The sequence below is a fragment of the Brienomyrus brachyistius genome, unplaced genomic scaffold (genome assembly GCF_023856365.1).
Source record: "Brienomyrus brachyistius isolate T26 unplaced genomic scaffold, BBRACH_0.4 scaffold47, whole genome shotgun sequence".
NCBI lineage: Eukaryota > Metazoa > Chordata > Actinopteri > Osteoglossiformes > Mormyridae > Brienomyrus > Brienomyrus brachyistius.
The window spans coordinates 2,118,917-2,136,842 of record NW_026042322.1 but is presented as its reverse complement, the minus strand read 5'-3'; the positions used below and the strand labels follow the sequence as shown (position 1 = coordinate 2,136,842).

The 17,926-nt window shown below is 52.2% G+C and overlaps 1 protein-coding gene across 1 annotated transcript in view; it reads left to right on the top strand.

Annotated features, from left to right (window-relative positions):
- Window positions 1-205: 205 nt before the first annotated feature.
- Window positions 206-17,926, top strand: part of fbxw7 (F-box and WD repeat domain containing 7) — a 44,684-nt gene continuing 26,963 nt past the window's right edge. The window contains 2 exon segments of the mRNA XM_048999745.1: window positions 206-485; window positions 487-564. Of these exon segments, the coding sequence (XP_048855702.1) occupies window positions 366-485; window positions 487-564 (198 nt within the window). The 5' untranslated portion in view covers window positions 206-365.

Sequence of the window (17,926 nt, the reverse complement as noted above, 5' to 3'; positions counted from 1 at the left end):
GGTGGGGCGCCAGAAGGGGGCGCTATCTGTGTGACCTTTGGCACTGCGCGGCACATTCCAGCCTAGCCTAGCCCAGGCTGGGTGATATTCCGTGCGGGGAGGGGTGAGTGCAGCCCTCGGTGCCAGCTGCTCTTGCGGGGAGTTGGCTTAGACACGTGACGCAGCTTGTCGGCTGTGCTTTAAAGGGGCGCGCACCAGCTGTAGCCTGGACTCAGAAGTGCTCCGGCGGTTCAGAGTGACGTTTAAGGATCCTGTAGGAGAGCAGCATTGGGCCCTCCAGACTCGAAACAGCAGCTTGCCTCAAGGGCTCTAGCCCGCCAATAGGAGTTCCCTTCTGGGGTATGTCCCAGTAGCTCAGAGCGGCAATGCTACGGCATTGCCCCATCCCCGGCTTCACCACGGCCGGCCCCCGGAAAAAGAGCGCCCTCAAGGCTCCGGCAGGCCCCGGCCTGGAGCTGGAAGATGCCAAGGAGGAGAGCAAGGAGCCCCCTCACCCAACACAAAGTGCTCAAGATCTTCAGCATCAACATCATCGCGCAGGGGCTGCCCTTCTGCCGCCGCCGGGTGAGTCCTGCAGCGGTTCGCCGTCGGGTTCGGCGGTGCCTCGCGGTTCCGCCATTAAGTCGAGGCGCCGGGCTCCCTGTCGAGGTCCACAAGCTCTGCTTGTTTATCCTCAGGTGTTGACAGAAGGCAGCTCTGCTGTCCTCCGATCGGGCAGCTCGCTGGCCGTGTTTGGCCGCGATGACGCACAGGCCCACCTCGCCCCTTTTGCTTTGTGAATCCAGAATAAAACCCCTTTCCTGTTTTTCATGCCCTCCCCACGGGCAGACCTGTGTATCCGTTTTTAACTTCTTAAGATGGACAGATTAGTGCCGAGGACAGAGAGGTGGAGACTCTCTCCTTGACTGGCTTCTGGATTTATGCTTGTCATGTTGTCTCGCATTTATTGGTGTCTTAATATAAGCCTGTTGTGTGATTTATCTATTTGTTTTGCTTACTCTGTGAATCAAGGTGAAGATGAATTATATGGCTGGGGTTTCTGAATGGGGGAACCGCATGAAGTGCATGAGCTTTGCATCCAGAAGGAAGGACAAGCTCTTTTATCTGAGTTGCTTTTGCCGTTGATCTGCGCTGGTGTTATAAATTAACTCATGCGACTCCTGCAAATTACCTTATTGCAAGCGTAACGTGTAAAATTTTAGTAACTATAGGCCATAATTTTTAATGATCTGTAAAATGCTTGGCTATAAATGCGTACGACTGTGCTGCCTGTGCACTACTATATAAGGGTCATTGCCCGTGTTGTCTTCGGGTTTCCTGGCCGAGTGCTTTGCATGTCCGGGCAGGACCCATCCCTAGCTGTTACCCCGCAGTCGTTTCCCCAATAACTCTGATCTCCTGGTGGATTTTGACACGCATCCGCTGCACTAGCTGCTAGGAGCGGTACCTCCAGGGGTTTGAGTCCGAGGTCCTCTTCCGGACACTCCGGGTAACCACCGCTCCGCACCGATGAGCTCACCACCCCGGACGCCACTTTCCGAGCCCCGCCCAGCCGCCCTAGGGACATGGCGTTTGACCTTAAAAAGACTCTTCATTCCGTACCTATTTATAGTCCCTCGTGGAGCAACGTGGTCTGTGACGTATCAATACTGATTCCGATGCAGCTGCCGGCCAATAAGAGCGAGCCTTACTGGGCTGCGGGGCTGCTTGACGATTCAGGCTTTTTTTAGGACAATGCCTTGCAAACGAGTGATGTGCTGTGCCAAATAAATGTCATACCGCCGACGAAAGGCAGGTGGCCACCTTGCGTCCGATCTTAAACGTAACATTTAAAAAGCAAGAAATGGCGAATCTGCCTGCCCCGTCATGGCCGAACGTGAAAGCAGTTGGACGATTTTCGTTTTCCTTTCTCAGACCTGCTGCTCATTGGTCACCCGCCCCAAAAGCTTGCATGGTAGCTGGTGGGACCTGCATGGTCGTGACCTTCCATTGCACAAGGCTGCCTCAATTTTGTTAGGATGCTTTCTTCCCTTTTATAGTTGTTTCCCCCCAGCAGTGTGACGTGGCAAAGCTTTGCTGTGTCTCAAATTGTTCGCTAGCTGTCAATCATTGCCACGATATAAAATTAGCCTTCTAGAAATGCCTGACACTGCCCAGGATGGTCCTAGTGTTTCAGTTCCCTTTAACTGGTAATTCTGTCATTGGTTGTTATTGGCACATGCCGATGATCAAATAGCATGATTTTTCAAGTAGGATTATTCAGAACAGGCTCCCCATTTATCCTTAGCTATTTTTTTCCTTATCTGTCTTAGCATTATTTTATTTTTCAATACCAAGCATTTGTATTTGGACCTTAATTTGAACCGAGTCTGACGCCTTGTCCTCTGGAGGTCTGCTGGTACCTCCGTAGATGCCCATATCGCCAGTTCCCATGCAAACAGACGTCTTTCGCCTGGTAATAGCAAACCAACTCCGAAGGGCTAATTGGTAACTTGCTGAAGATTGAACTTGCCGAGTGATCGAACATCGCTGCCTGGCTGCCAGTTCATATCCCCCCGACCGCCGAATTCATGGTGGTTTCTCTGCTTCGGTGGCGTGGTTGAGACGACTAACGCGTATCAACGGGCCGGGCAGTGGAAGGTGGAGGCAGGACCCTATAGCCAAAGGCCAGCTGTTCAGCGGGGCTGCTGCTCGGAGCAGGTGGAGCTCCTCTCCAACTGTCCCGTCGCGCCCTGGAAAAGAATGCAAAGGGTGACATTGGAGAGAGAGGCAGTACTAACCTCGGGGATCATGTGCTGAGTTGACCCCACCCCAACCAGCAATCAGTCGTGGAATGTGATGATTCTGTGGTCTGAAAGTTAGTGTCAAGTCATTAAAAGCTGTTACTACTGACCTAATTGTAACTGGATGGCTCGTTAGGCTTGATCGTTTTCGTCTGTGGACCAAACCGTTCAGCAGGATGCCATGTCGATACTCCAGTGACACTGGGTATTTCATATTGTTTTTCACTTTCGTCTCAACACTCTTGTCAGTGTATCCCATATGAAGCTCCTTGAGGGAGGTTGACTCCGGGAGCACGGAAATGCTGATATCAGGTTGATCATTCGGGGGTTGATCTTGGTTTAGAGCAGAAAAGCCTGGTATAAGAACTGGAAATCCAGTCAGCCTTTATGTATAACTGAGCAGCTAAAACCCCTACATGTGGTTTAGTTGGGTTTCTCTGGGCATTGGTTCTTCAAATTTTCTGAATTCAGTATGGCTTCTAGGTATGTTTCAGCCCAGATTTTATATGGGGTTCTGTCACCCAGGAAAATATTTCGTTCATGATTCTTCTCCCGTTTAAAGAATTCATTTCAGATCGCTTTGCATTACGTGGCCTGCATGATAACCGCAGAGAGAATCTGTCAGAGTCTTGATAATTCCTCAAACTTTTGATCAGTTGAAAACTTACATCAGTGGCATGTTGAGGGTCCTGATATAAATAGTCAGGATGGAGATCGGGTTTCCAATTAAAAGGCGTTGGGAAAGAGCACTTACCATTTCTCAGGCTCGAATGGAGGTCCAGCTGCTCTGGAGATGGTTATCAGAAAGTGTTGGGTGCATGGAGAGTCATTAGAGAGGTCCGATTGTGTTCCCCTTCCTCCCTCCATGCCATTCCATAGGGTAAATTAATCCAGACCAGCATTCAGACCAGGGTTGAGTCTCTGTCTACCTGAAAGGTTGTCTGCTGAGCTTTCTGGTCTTTCTGTGGCCTGTGGGAGGGAGCGGGAAAGGTAGGGGTCACATCTACTCAGAATCCATCTTCACACCCTTAAAAGCTCTCTGGTGTTGACGTGTTGAAAGCCCCACACAAGGCTCTCTTGTTTTTTAGTCGTATTGCCGTGAGTGAGTAGCACGGTGTGCTGGACACAGGAAGCCATGGAGTGAGCTAATCGGGAAGGTGTTGGCAGGGAGGCATTGGGGTAGCACTTTGGAGGACATTGCCGTCAAGTTCTGGACCATGGCTGCAGCCGCTGTAGCTTCAGGGAGGGGGTTGATTTTGCAGCTCTCAGTCATGCGTCTCCTTCGATCGCATTTCAAAAACAACTTCTCACCTTACACCTCATCCTCCATTTCCAGGAGGTTTGGATAAAAGGGACCGCCCTATTTTTAATGCGAATGCCCTGTGTCACCTGGCTGTTGACTTGCCGCTGGCGGGATGGGCCGAGAGTCACGCAGATAGGCCGCGTCTCGATTCGTAAATCCCCCGATAACCTTCACCTTCAGTCCCCTGCCGCTTTTATTCTCCGAGAATAGCAGCTCCTGCGTGTACGAAAACTGCGGGTGACCCCCCCAGCTGTAAGGTCACGCGAGGTCTGTATCCAGGCCTTAGATGGGGGCTTCCCATCCATTAAGCTAATCAGTCTCGGTGGGGGCTGTAAGTGTGGTAGCCTCTGTAACTCTAATGGGTTTCTGGGCAGTAGGAAACTGCGATATGGAAGCCCCACTGCCTCCTCATGGTATTTGAGCAAAACAAATGCTTCACAGATCTACACTCCCTCACATCCACGGTTTTATCCAGTCTTGTGTTAAAGGCCTGTTATGGCTTCCATATAGATAAGGTCTCCACTCCTCTCGCGGTATCAGAAAGCATCTGAAGCAGACCGGTCGAGACCGCAGCCCTTCGCCTCGAAGCGTGGGAGACTGGGCAGTAAAACGGGGGGCAGAAGGCGTTGAATTTCTGAAGGGGTTTGAGAAATTCGATACGTCGTAAACCCCTGGATTCTATGAGGTGTAGAGTGGCCTGCATTCCCAGCTCTGTGGCGGTTCTGACCCTCCGCCGTTCTGCACAGCCCGTATTTACTTTAAGTAGAAACGCTCCCTTGAGACGCCTGGTCTCGGGTCCTCATTCGACACGTTGCGGAAAGTTCTAGAATTCCCCCCCCCCCCAATCCCCATAATAGGAACCTGGGATCTCTGTCTCGTAGCAGGTGTCAAGGAGTTGCATTGGGTCTTGTGTCTGACTGGCTGCCGAGGGGCTGGAGGCCCCACTGCAGATTAACTAGAGCTGGGACTCAGGAACATGATGCAAGGACGACCTGTTCCATGTTGAGCAATCATGGGGGGGGGGGGGGGGGACATGTATAGACATGGGGGAGATTCTGATAAGGGAGTATAATACTTTTATCAGTGCGTTACTTTCACAAGTTCCTGTTGCAGTTTATTCAGAATTTGCAGTAGTGCCCCTTCACCTGCTCTACAGAAGTACTGTTTGCCTTCCCCCCCTCCCCGCCCCCCCAGCCCCTATTCAGATCTGTGGAACTTCTGTTGGGACTTTGCTTATGGCCTGAGAGAGGAAAAGAGAGCCCCTCCATCAGGCTGAGCCAGGAGCTTGTGAAGGTTCAGGCAGGCTGAGATGCCCCCCCCCCTTTCAAAGGGCAGGAAACCTTTATGGAAAAGGACCACCACATGTAGAACTGGACTGAGCTGGTTCCTGGATGATGCTGCTCTGGAACCTTCTGACTCCTGCTTCTTGCATTTTGGTTGCAGATGCATGCCGCTACGTGTGTTACCCTTCCCTGCGGCTGGGCCCTAGCGGCAGCCTCCTCAACCCCCTTACGTGACCCAAGTACCCAGGCAGCTGAGCTTGGCTGTACCCCCCCCCCTCCGCTTTGCTTTGCTCGGGTCCCATTGCCCTTGGGCTCCAAATAACGCCAGCGAGGCATCCGGGGCAAGCTATTCTGGTCCATTCTGGGGCCCGGCAGAGCCGTCGGCTTCTCAGCTGGTTCTGCTCTCCTACGTAAAATTGACTTTCCCCTCCCTTTTCATTTGGGTCGGCCGCAGCTCCTGGAAGACCGATGGGTTGCCGGTGAGATTAGGAGCGATCTGGAGCATTATTCCTGTGCTCTAATGGAAATAAGGACTCTAGCCGGCCTCTGCTGCACTGGATCAGTGGAGTTTAAATGGCATAAGTCCTGATTATGTGAAGAAAATGGAATTTTCCATGTCCTGTCAATAGCTATTTTAGAAAAATGCCAGGTTTACACATCGCCAGTTTGGCGCTCTCTGCATTTTGGCTTCATGTGTCAGTCGAGGCCCATCTGGCTACTTCTGGGATAGGGTGAAAGTCATAGTTCAGAGGTCAAAGGCTCTTCACTGACTGTTGACTGATCGCTCTAATCAGATACCAAGGACTTGTGTTCCTTTGTCAGCATGAAAATGGTGACTGTTTGCTGGGAAACACGCACACACACCCCGCCCTCTGAGTCTATCGCAGCTCTGTTACCCTGCCTCAGCACCCCGTGCCTTGCCTTTTAGGGAGCAAGGGTAAGGCCGGGCCAGGCTGCCTCTGCCCGCTCTCAGCTAATAGTAGCATCTAGCGTCGGCCTTGGTGCCGCTCACATTAGCCCCAGCAGGTTTTGGATACCTTGGCCCTGTTTAATGAAGGTCTCCATGCTGTAAAAAAAGCAGTTTTCTCCTGTACCATTACTGCCAAAAAGCTGAGTTATTGAGTTATCTAAAGCACCCCCCCCTTCCCAAAATTACCCCCCACTATGGCGCTCTGGGCTGAGAGCCAGGCTGGGCATTTGAGCTGCTAAACGTTGTCTTGTATTCCCCCCCCCCCCCAATCCCCCCTCCCCTTTCCGATGTTAGAAACATGCCCCCCCCCCAGCCTGCGTCCCTGCGATTCCTCTGGCACATCACCCGGTAATTGGGTCATCAGTGTCCAGGGCCATTGCTGGGATACCGGTAATTGATGCGGCAGTCTGCATGGTTTGCTTAATCCCGACATAAGACCAAGAGGCCCCCCTCGCTGTGTGTGGTCCTGCGGGTGCTGCGACAGGGCCATACCAGGAGGGGTCGCCCTTCTGCCTTCCTGTGATTTACCAGCAGTCATGGGACCTGGCATTAGCCAAGACAGCTTCCAGCATGGTGGAGAGGCGCTCCTGGAGAACATCTGATCTTTTGCTTGTTTGTTTTACTCGCATTAAAGCGGGGGGCAGAACAGAACGCTGTACATGCCTGGGTGGATGCAGAAGACAGCAGCTTCCCACGTCTAAATGTATGCTGCTTCTGCGTGATTACCCACCTGCTGTCGTAGTGGTAACACGTGCAGTGTCAGTCTCCCGTTCATGGCATATTTGGGTGTGGTGTGGTGTGGTGCGGTGTAAATGTGTTCCAAAACAAGCCAGGCCCTCTGCTGTGTCTGTATTTTAAACTGCTGGTCTGGGAAGGTGTGTGTCTGTGTATGTGTGTATTCTGGTATACCTCTTCCACAGCACAATTTCCTTTCATAATGGAAGTCGTGCATCCCCTCCCTTCCTGAATGTTAGTCTACGGCAAGACGGGTGAAGCAGAAATCTCCTCTCTTGAAGATTAATATTTGCATCTTATTTGAACTAAGCAGACGGTGGGCTGCTTCGCTTTGTTGGTCAGAGACGAACCGGACCTTTATTCTGCTGATCAGAGCACGGTCCCGAGGGGCCTTTAGTGGTGGCCCATATCAAGGACACTTGGAATTTCTGGACCATTCTGGTTTCTTCTCCACCGTCGACAGGTCTTGACTTGCCACTTCTTTGCTGTCCGACCTCCCTCCCTGCTCCTTGTCCTGCCCTTAAAGTTACACCCCCCATCCATCAAAGTTGAGAATGCACGCAAGGGCTTCCTGAGTCGGCGCTCGGCCCTTACTCAGCAACTCATCATTAGCCCTCCCGCCACTTGAGCTTGGGACTGAAGCAGAATGAACTTGTATCTGGAGCACGGGCTTTCACCTTCCTCAGAGCATGATCGGCCTTGTGTTAAGGTAGGGACTCTGAGCAAAGGGCGAGGCAGGAGCAGTTGCCCTCCCATACCCAAGGTGCGAGAAACGTGTATGGAAATACACACTACATATATTACTTAGTGCCTACATGTTCAAACATCCTCATTTCCAACCTAGTTCTTCACTGCAGATTCTATGAATCTTTCTAGCTGGAATACTCCTATTCCAGCCCCCCCACCCCACCACCCCCCCGCCCCAACCCAAGAAAAGTCCAAAAGTGTTAGCGGCCAACGGCCTGTGAAGCTTGGATGGCCGATTGAGTCAGAGGCTGCAATCAGCCCACAACGTCAACTGGGCAGGACTGAGACTCTGGGGCGCTTTGATTTCCTTTGGGGTGAGTGGGGTTGTTTGTTGTATATTGTGCGTGTGTCTGCTAAGGATCACAAGTGCTACAGATATTGAATATTCTGGCTGATCGCTGAGCTCCCTGCGGTCATCAAGTTTGCTGAGTCATGGATGTGTTTACACAACTGATCAAGTGCCCTGCAAGCACTTCTCAAAGTCACCAGGCTCCTGTAAAGCGTCCTGCCATTGGAGCTGAATGTCCTTCGCCTGCTAAACACCGGTGTTGATGACCTTGGGCTAAGATGTGGGTTATGTGGGTTGAAGATGAATGATTATGACATGTATTTTGTTGTTTGTTTAGATTTGAGCAGCAAATGCCAGAAAATTTCATGTCCGTTGTTGAGACGCAGGTCAGTTTAGTTGACTGCATCCTGAATTCGATTTAAATAGACCTGATTTGGGAAATTCCGCAAAGGTATCTTGAGAACATGGTGATCCAGGTTGTCGAAATTCTTCACGAGTGTGAGAATCTTGCCTAAATGTAGCCCTGGGAGGTTTAATAACTGCCTGTATTGCTGACTGTTACTGAAGGTTAGAAATATGGTTTCTGAATTGCAGACCCTGCTTGTAATGGGTAACATAGATGCCTACCTAGGGCACTGACGTAGCAAGCCAATTTCACCTTGTCTCGGATGAAGGGTGAAGTTTGCCTAGGGTGCAACATAGGCTTTGACTGGTACTGGGCGTAATAATTTTGCATAGAATTGATTTTTGAGTGAAAGATGCATGATCCAGCACCACGCCGGCTACCTTCCCGACACTGGTGCTATGTCAGTAACAGAAACTTTTCCCTCCCCAAACCTTCACTGCCACTTAATGATGCCCGAGTGTGTTTACCCCTGCAGTAATTTTCGATTAAACCCCATGAGAGTTTAGTCAGTCAAGTGGATTGCGTGTTCACTGGCAGGCGGTTATATGCCCTGGCCATCCGTTGTCAGTCTGTCACAGAGCCTCCCTTCGTTAACGTCGATTTAAACCCATCCTGCTTAAGGCAGACGTGGCGTCCCCATGTCCAGGAGACCTGGCTTGCAGCCTTTCTGTCCGGAATGGGGGTAGGGAGGGAGTTCCAGCACTTGCATCGAAGTTGGGCACTCGTGACCTGGCTGGTTGGTCCCTCTCACCGTACTCTTCCCGTTTTGGGAATCATAGCTGGAGTTTTGTTTTGCGGGTGGTGTTTGTGAAGAAACTGACCCACTCAAAAGTTGTTGACTTGGACGCCTGAACTTTGCTCTTTCAGTCTCGTTTTCTAGTTACTTTGTCCTGTATGTATATGTCGATGGGAGAGCCCAGTAAAGAGACTTCATCGTGAAAGCTGTCTCGCTGGTGGTATTTGAGCTACACAGAAATGGCCCATGATTGACACCAGGGCTCAGTTACTGACTTGAGACCTAGTGTGCGCCAATTGCAGGAAGACACACCCTTCTAAGCAAGTAGAGCAACCTTTGTATGCATTTTTTAACAAGATGATTCCAAGGTACTGTGTTACAAAGAGCCCAGATGAGCTTGAGGAGGATGGAAAGCGGGCTATAACATAGAAAATGGTCCCATCAACCATCTTGCCAGCATCGTTTCATGGGCTAGAGGTTTCAGTGTGAATCAGCCCACTTCAGCGCTATTAGTGTCCTTCACTTTGATTTATGGGATCATGCGACCAATTCCCATAAACTCCTGTGTGACAGGGACACTATTTAACCCCTCAGCTTATAGTTAAAATGCCCATGTCAAGATGCCTTTCCTCGGTAATCGAGCTACAGCTGGCAATAAGACGTACTAGCGTTGCTACTGGGAGAGGGCCGCACTTCTCATGGGTCGGACTTCTCGCATCTATTTGCTGGGGTGATCTGAGGACATGATGAATACATGCTTGGCCACTCCATGTTTCTGGAAAGTCGTCAGGGTTAGTCGATCCAACAGCTGTGGGTGACAGCCAGGCGGGTCGCCGTTGGGTCCGGACGGGCCAGTCTGCCAGGTGCCCCTCTTAACCCGAGGGGCATACATGATCCGGCCAATCTGACCCCATTCGCCCTTGCAGGAATTCCTGTAAGACACCCTGTCTCCCGACCCGGGTTGACGAGGCCACACCTTGGTGCCTCTGAGCCGGACGTGTGTGTCAGAAGCACGTTGTGCCCAGATGCCAGGTGACCTGGCTACGTGCGATCAAGTTTTGGGCTGCGCTGGTCTGATTATATTTATGGTGTTAATGGTATGATGTCCTCCTGAGGATCTCGGTGTACGTCAAGGGATTAGGGTCCAGAGTTGGAACGAGATGACAGGCGGTTATAGCTCCCAGGCAGGCTCTGCACAGTTAATGCCGCCCCAACCACATATCCATGTATCCCTGCATAATCGCCCCTGTCTAGATCCCCACATAATGTCCACATCCATATTCATGACTCCCCGTGATGGACACATTCAACCCAGTGCTGTATGACGGTTTCTCCTGTTCCCAATAGGAGCTTTTATCAAGAATGAAAGTGAAGGCTCTGCATTTCTAGCGCTTTACTTGCTGTACGCCAGGTGGGATTTGTCCCATGGGTTTTCCCCCCTGATTTTTGGTCACCTGTTCAGGCCAGCTGCTTCGATGCTCCACATTCAGGCACCAGGATTGCAGCCAAGGATTATTATTTTGAACTACGTTAATTAAGGAAGTCCACGTCCAAAATGTCATTACCATGTCTGTGTCCTATATCTCACTGACTTGTATTGCTCCTAATTCCTGTTTTTTTTATGTAAAAGATGAATGACCCATGTCACAATATCGGATGCTTTATTCCTTGCATACTTGCATTATCCCTCGCTTGATGTCCGGAATCCATTTAGCGAGTCTGAGTAGCAATCTTGCTTTCATCAGGATGAGAAAGTAGGTTGAAGAGGTAAATTGCAATGGGGTCTGTGGGCGGGACAGATGACATCGTGACCGGGCCTTTTGAGTAAGCCAGGGACAGTGGTCTATCTGCTTTCACATTGTGATGGAGTGGGGTGAGTTGGGGCTAAGGTGCAGTTCAGGTGTTCCTGTGGTGTGCAAACCTGCAATCTTGCGTCCTGCACACAAATAGACAAGCTCTTTTGTCCAGCATCACAAACAGCTCTCCCAGGGCCTGTGGCTCCAACACCACTCTGCTGACGGCTTGACTGGCTTGTCATAGCCGCAGGGACACCGTTCTTCCATGATGTGACAATGACAGATACTCGGTAACCGAGCCGAAGTGTCCGTTTATCTTGGGGACAGGAAAGAATAACGTAACCTTTAGAGTTAGCCATCCCAGTAGTAGTGGCAGTGTTTGAACACCAGGGGGCAGCACAAGCTCAACTGGAATGTAAGACACCCGGCAGGCTAACAATATTACACCCCTCAAGCTCGTGGCTGAAGGTTGGAACACAGTTGGGTAACTCATTCAGTTGTTTGCTTGTCGGCTCCTCCCTTCTTGTTACCCCGCGTTTACACGATCAGCTGCACCTGCCTTTTGATAGTGAATTTGTCTGAATTGTCACTCAAATGCCTCTGTATTAACTTCGGCAAGACAAGGGACACCCATGGGACCCTGGCCAGTTCCCCGCAAGCCCTGCGGATTTCTCATCCGATGTCGACTAAGAGAAGAGTGTCTATCCATTACGTGTGCGCACATGTGGCTGTCCATGGCGGGTTGAACAGCCTTGAGAGTCCACTGGTTGTTATGACAACGGTAAGCGGAGCTATCAGCCTGGCACCAAGGTGCTGTGGAGTGTCCTCGCTCAACCAGCTGCCTCCTTACGCCGTTCCGGCGAGCAGATCTGCGTAAAGTAATCATGTTCCTTTCTCGGAGGATGAGCCCTTTAGCGTAATGGTCAGACTGCAGCTAGCTCTGTCCTGCGACCCACCCGTCCCCCAGCTTCACTCCTCAAAGGCAGGGCAATAGGAGCCTCGTCTCCGCAGTGATACAGTGCACCACCACTGGAAGTTCATCGTGCAGTGCCGTGTAACATGTGGCCTTTTTGGAGATCCCGGTGTCGGGTTACTGCAGTGTTCCCACGCTGAATGTGGAGGGGTGTCGCAGTCACTAGGGTGTGGGAGAAGTTCATCTTGTTGACGAAGGGGATGATGTCAGTAGCCTTGGATGGGAAGGGAAGGGGGGGGGGATCCCTAAAGCCCCTCCTTGATCTATCATCTTTGCAGGGGCGGCTTCCGGCCCTATGGATTTATCTGCTGCAGTTTCCCCCTATGCTACTGAGCCTCGGGTAAAAACTACTGTGTGTGTGTGTGTGTGTGTGTGTGTGTGTGTGTGCCTGATGAAAGAGAGGAGCGATCTTAGGGTGTGCTCCCCGCCCCCACCTTTCCCCGGTGGTGATGCTGGGGGGTTTGCTGCGAACTCTCAGAGGGGGCGGCACCTAGCATTATAGCCGTTTGTAACGGCGCCTCCTGTCGCTTAGTCTTGCTCCGGTGAGGTGCGGTCTGTCGAACCGGCAGTCAGGTGCACTCCGTCCCAACACTCTGCTCCAGTGAAGACCATAACACGCACGCCATTAAAAAGAGAGAACATCAAACAGCCCCGCCCCTAATGGACTCTGATGAAAAGCTGTAATCAGTATCTGGCTTTTGAAAGCGCTGAGGTTTTACCACGTTTTCAGGTTCCCTGTTCGGAAAATCAGGCCCAGAGGTGTTAAAAAGCACACATGGATCATGTGGTGAGTCACCCCGGTGTGCAGTCCCTCCTCGAGGTCTCACAATCTGCCCCTTTGTGCCCATATATCTGCTCATCTGAGTGCATGTCTGCTGATGAGTTTGCCTGCATCCGTTTGAGGTATCTGCATCCCTATGCCCTCGCGGCCTCCAACTTTTGGTCTCCGGCGGATCGTTGGCGTTGAACAGTTCCACTTGGAGCGTCACGCTTTGGTTGATGGGGCCTGATGGAGCGCTTTGTGTCTTACCAGTGAAGAGTGACTTTCACCTTGTTCCTGGTCTGGTATGTGGCTTTCACAAGGGGAGCGGCAGCCTTACTGTAACCTGTTCAAGGGCACGTTCACCTTCCTGCATTCCACTATACGTCACATTAACGCTTCCTTACCTTGGTGCTATTCTTCTGAGTCTCCCAAATGAAGTTCACATGTGTAAAGCATCCAGATGTTCTCCACAGCGACGTGACCAAGAGATGATTGATAACGACAAATGTTGCCACCTCAGAATGCGCCACAAGATGCTTATTCCGCTGCTTAATATCGACAGTTGGCTTCGCTTGTATTGCGCGTGTGTTTAACGTGCCGTGTAATGGAGTCTTAAACACCCTGGGATCTCTGCGCATTTAGTGGTAACGACTTAAAAATCAGCCGATGTGATTATGCTGTACCGCTGAACGTAGAACATCGCGATACCTACACTGGCAGACTGTCTGGCGTTATCGATATGAGTGTCTCAGGCCTAGACGCAGAACACAGGTCGTCACCGGGCACCGCTGATGCTCTGAAGCCACATCTGGGCACAACTGGAGAGATGTAGAGCATTTCCCCTTTAAATCTGGGTTTTCCTTTGGGGTCTTTGAATGATGAGTCTTGGGTGCAGTGAATATCAGCTGGAAATGGCCATGGTGTCCAGCCTGCTTTCCATTTGTTTCCTGCATCCATTATCGCGGATGACTGGTGCCCCATGATCACGCTGACCCTCACCGATTCTGAAAACATCTTCCAGAGGGCAGACAGACCCTGCCAGCTATTCCCTTCTCCCATCATTAACACGGAGAGACCAAGCTGGAACCCATGCTGTACTGGGGGACGGTGGTTTTTGGGTAAAGTGCATGCTGGGTAATCCTGTCTGGCTTGGTGCCCTCTCTCTCTCATTCTCCTGGTCTTTCTGGCTCTCTGAAGTTCTGAAGAACTTCCCGGCGCCCGACAGAGCCGGGGAGGGGTAGGGATCCATTTAAAAGGGGCCATAGATAAATGAGGGTGATGACTTATTATGGGCTATCAATAAAGGGAATGATATCGCTCACTGGGGTTTAACGCTGAGCCTCATCCTGTCACATGGTCTCACGCTGTCAGATGGGTAGGTGAGGATGGAGTCCCTCCCCTGATCGGTTCGTTGTGATGGATAGAGCGCCTTTGTGTATGTTTGTTTTGCTCCGGAAGCATGTGGGAAAGTGAGATCAATGTGTTTGTGCGGGTGGGCGGATTTACAGATGCCACCGGCCTGCAGGTGGGGGGGTTCATTAACGGCCCCTCACGCCCAGCGCTCCTCGGAGCTCTTTAGCATGATTAGTCTTTAATGAAGCTGCCTTTTATAATGGGGTGTTAGACTCCCCCCCCCTCTCCTCTCCATTAGTTCCAGCAAGTTCTGTGTGATGCTGAACAACTACTTGTACGCTGACGTTTGATTCTGTGCGAGGTGGTGGGTCAGGGTTCAATGAGAGAAGTCGAGTTTCTGCCTCTCAAATATAGTGGGCGGGGTAACCCCACCCCGGTTGTCCCGTCCTAGCAGGGAGGTGTGGAAGCTGGATTCATGACTCCTACTTCCTGAGGGGCTCTCACCCGGCTTGGAGCGTGCCTTCTGGCAGTTGTGGGCGGGGCCTAGTAGTGCCCAGTGCGACGTGTCCAGTGGAAACTGACGCGGTCCATCAGGGCAGAGCGACGTGGTTTCTGACAGCGACGCGTAATGGTTCACTGCGGCGCTGACAGCCCAGCCGCGCGGCTGAGCAGCAGAGTGGAGAGTTGGTGACGCCCAAACCCCACTGCGGGTCTCGGTGCCTGTCTGGCTGATGGATCTGAGACTCTGAAGCCGTGTGCATGCGTAGGGGAATCACACCCAGAGTGACTCAGCTGATTGCGGGCTGCCTGGCTTCAGTATGTTCGGAAGCGTAATTTGTGGAGCCTGCGAGTCGATGGACCTCCCCCTCCCCACCTCCAGGAGACGCGGCAGGCATAGAGGTGATCAGTAACGCGTGACGTGTGAATTAACTTCTCAGGGAATTCAACGTTAAAGGGAATCGGAGGTTGTGGAACGAGCCCCAGTCACTTTCCATGTTCCAAAGTATCTTCTGGTTTCTAATTATTTCTGACGATGAATTCAGTGTTACAGACATTTCACTTGTGCAGCATAAAAAATCATATAGCTGATATTACCATCTGCTGCGCAGGAAGAGGTACCCCCTCTGCCCCCCCCCCCCCCCCAATGTTTGTGTGTGTGTGTTTGTTGTGGGTAGTATCACAGCTGGGGACTAACACAAAGCATCTCCCTCAGTGTCTAAAAGGAGTTAATTAATCTGTTTGGAACTTCAGAGAGGAGTTTCTGCATTAAAGGGCTGGAGATTAGGGTGCGTTTTAATTAAAAGGGGGGTTCAGAGTGTCCTCCAGAGGACCGCACTGCAAAATGCCTGGTAACGGCAGGGACCAGGGCGCAAGCTTTATGACGGAGACAATTTTTTAAAAATGGGTAGTCAATTCAAGATGGCGGAGCACGGGTTTGAAAGAGCGTCAGCCAAGAGTGGATCGGTTCAGCTGTGAGTGTAATAAGCAGTTTAGGTTAAGAACATCCGCCTTTCCTCTTGGGACTTGAACAAGTAACCTTGGTATGAATAGTCTGTGTGTCCTTGAAAATTATTGACGACCCCCCAGCCAGACTATTCCCTTGTGAAGGAGATTGTAGTACTGGTGCTGTTTGTTTTGTGACTCCGCCCACAGTCACACCATGACAAGAAGCCCCATCGCTCAAAAACCCCCCACTCTCGTACCTGGGAGAGAGGGGGGGTGAGCCAGGCTTTCGGCTCAGGGGGGTGTTGTTCCATACCCTCCTCTCCCCGCTAATTATGGGGAGAAGGTGCGTGCGTGTGTGTGTGTGTGTGAGTGCCATTGGGTGCCATCCAATCAATGCACGCTCCTAGGCCCCTGAAAAGCAATTACCACGCGTCATGGCGGGCCGAATCGGAGACAGATGGCAGGCCTGACGAAGTGTGGGGGGGGGGGCCTGCGGCCATGGCCCCCAAACGTCCATGGGAGTCACTTGCCTTGCGGCATGCGGGGGGTACACGCATCCCGATTCTTACTGCCAGCTTCTCGCTGGTTTTTAGGCAAAACGTTCTAAATAGATGAATAGCCCTCGACTGAGCTGTGACTGGTGAGACCCTCGGCCGCACCGAGCGACCTGGGAGGGGGCCCAGCCCAGCAGCCGTCTACCACTGCCCAGAGTCCAGCCAGCCGCTAGGCTGTTGCCTGGCAACTACACGCACATGGCGGAGACGGAGGCAGGGGGTTTGTGCAGGCTCTCGTTGTCGGGGCCTGGCCTTTGAAGTTTTCTGAGAGGCTGATCCACCAGCCCTCTTCCCCTGCCATGCCCCCCCCCCGGACTTGCGGTCCAGGTCGAAAAGAGCCAACGTCAGGCAGAACCGAGTAATCAGGCCAGAATCTTTTCACCGGGGACAGTTTGGGGATGTGGAGCCGTCGGCCCCCCAGGAAGCGGACACTGAGTCTGGGTTGTCTGCTGAAGATGCAGGAGCTGTACCCCCCCCCACCCCCCACCCTGCTTTTGTGTGCGGCCCCACACCCTGCGGGACAGCCAGATGTCTGGCGGCTCGGTGATGGTGTTCGGGGGCGTGGCCGGCCTTGGGGTGGGAGGGGCGTGTCGTCTGCCTTGTGCGTTTCCTGAATGGCTAATTAGCCAAGTTGGTGCAGCAAAGCGCAGATAGGAGTGGGGGTGGGGGCACAGAGGCGCCCGTTTCAGCTGGCCCTTGCTCATTTCCATACAGCTGGCCCCCAGTACACCCCCCCCCCCCCAGGGCAGATGGGCTCTGTAGCTGTCACACCACGACTATGTGTCTGGTTCACTGGGTTACCGCTATACTTACTGAATCATGCTCCGCCTCCTCCTCAATCATCCCAAACACCCCCCCCCTTGCAATCTTGTTCCACGATCTGTGAGGTTAGGATCCCAACAGAGGCCTTAAACCCTCCTGCTAGCCTTGAGCCAAATCCACACCTAGCCTCTCCTTCCAAGGCCTTGCTAATGACCTCACCTGTGGACTATCACCCCCGCCCCTCCAAGGCCGTTACAGTGGGTCCCCCTCCCTCTCTGACTTTCTGCACCCGTTCCCACACCCCCACATCTCCCATTAAGTGGAGACGAGGCATCACATTAACTGCAGGACTGAAACGGTGTAGCGTTTTCAGTAAAATCCGTTTGGTGTAGATGTGTGACACTCTGTGGGATAATTTAGCCCGTTTATCTTTTTGTAAAGGCCCTGTGTGTTTTTCTGGAGTGCTGAGGGCACCACCCCCATACCTCTCTAATAGACACTCCCCCCCCCCCCCCCTCCCCTGCCCCCATTGCCTCTTTTTGGGAAAACCACAGTAACCTGGCTCACCGCTGGCCAACGTGAGCTCCTTCCAACGCCCCGATGATCTTTGACATGGAGTATCTCTGGAGAGCCAGGGCCCTGTTGGAACATGCTGTTGGCTCAGTGGAAGGAATGAGGGACGAGGTCGTGCCCCCCTCCCTCTGTTTGTGTCTACTTAGTGTAGGCTGGGAATGAGCCCGTCGTTTTTGGTCTCTCTGTCTAAGAGCAAACGTCCGTGATGGGCAGTTCAGCTTCTTCCCCACTGGTTTTTGGGGTGAGCCCCAGAGGCTCCCAATCCCCCTGCCTGCTCCAGCACCCCTTGCATAGGGGTGTGTGGTGGCTTCAGAGAGAGACAGTGACACTCGGCGTGTGCGACGGAGAGACTCCAGGGGTGCGGCCCTTCAAAAGGCTGACATTTCACTAAAGACGCGCCAACAAAGGATGGGAGCCCTTCAAGATAGCACCCCGGAACTCTCCGGAACGGCAC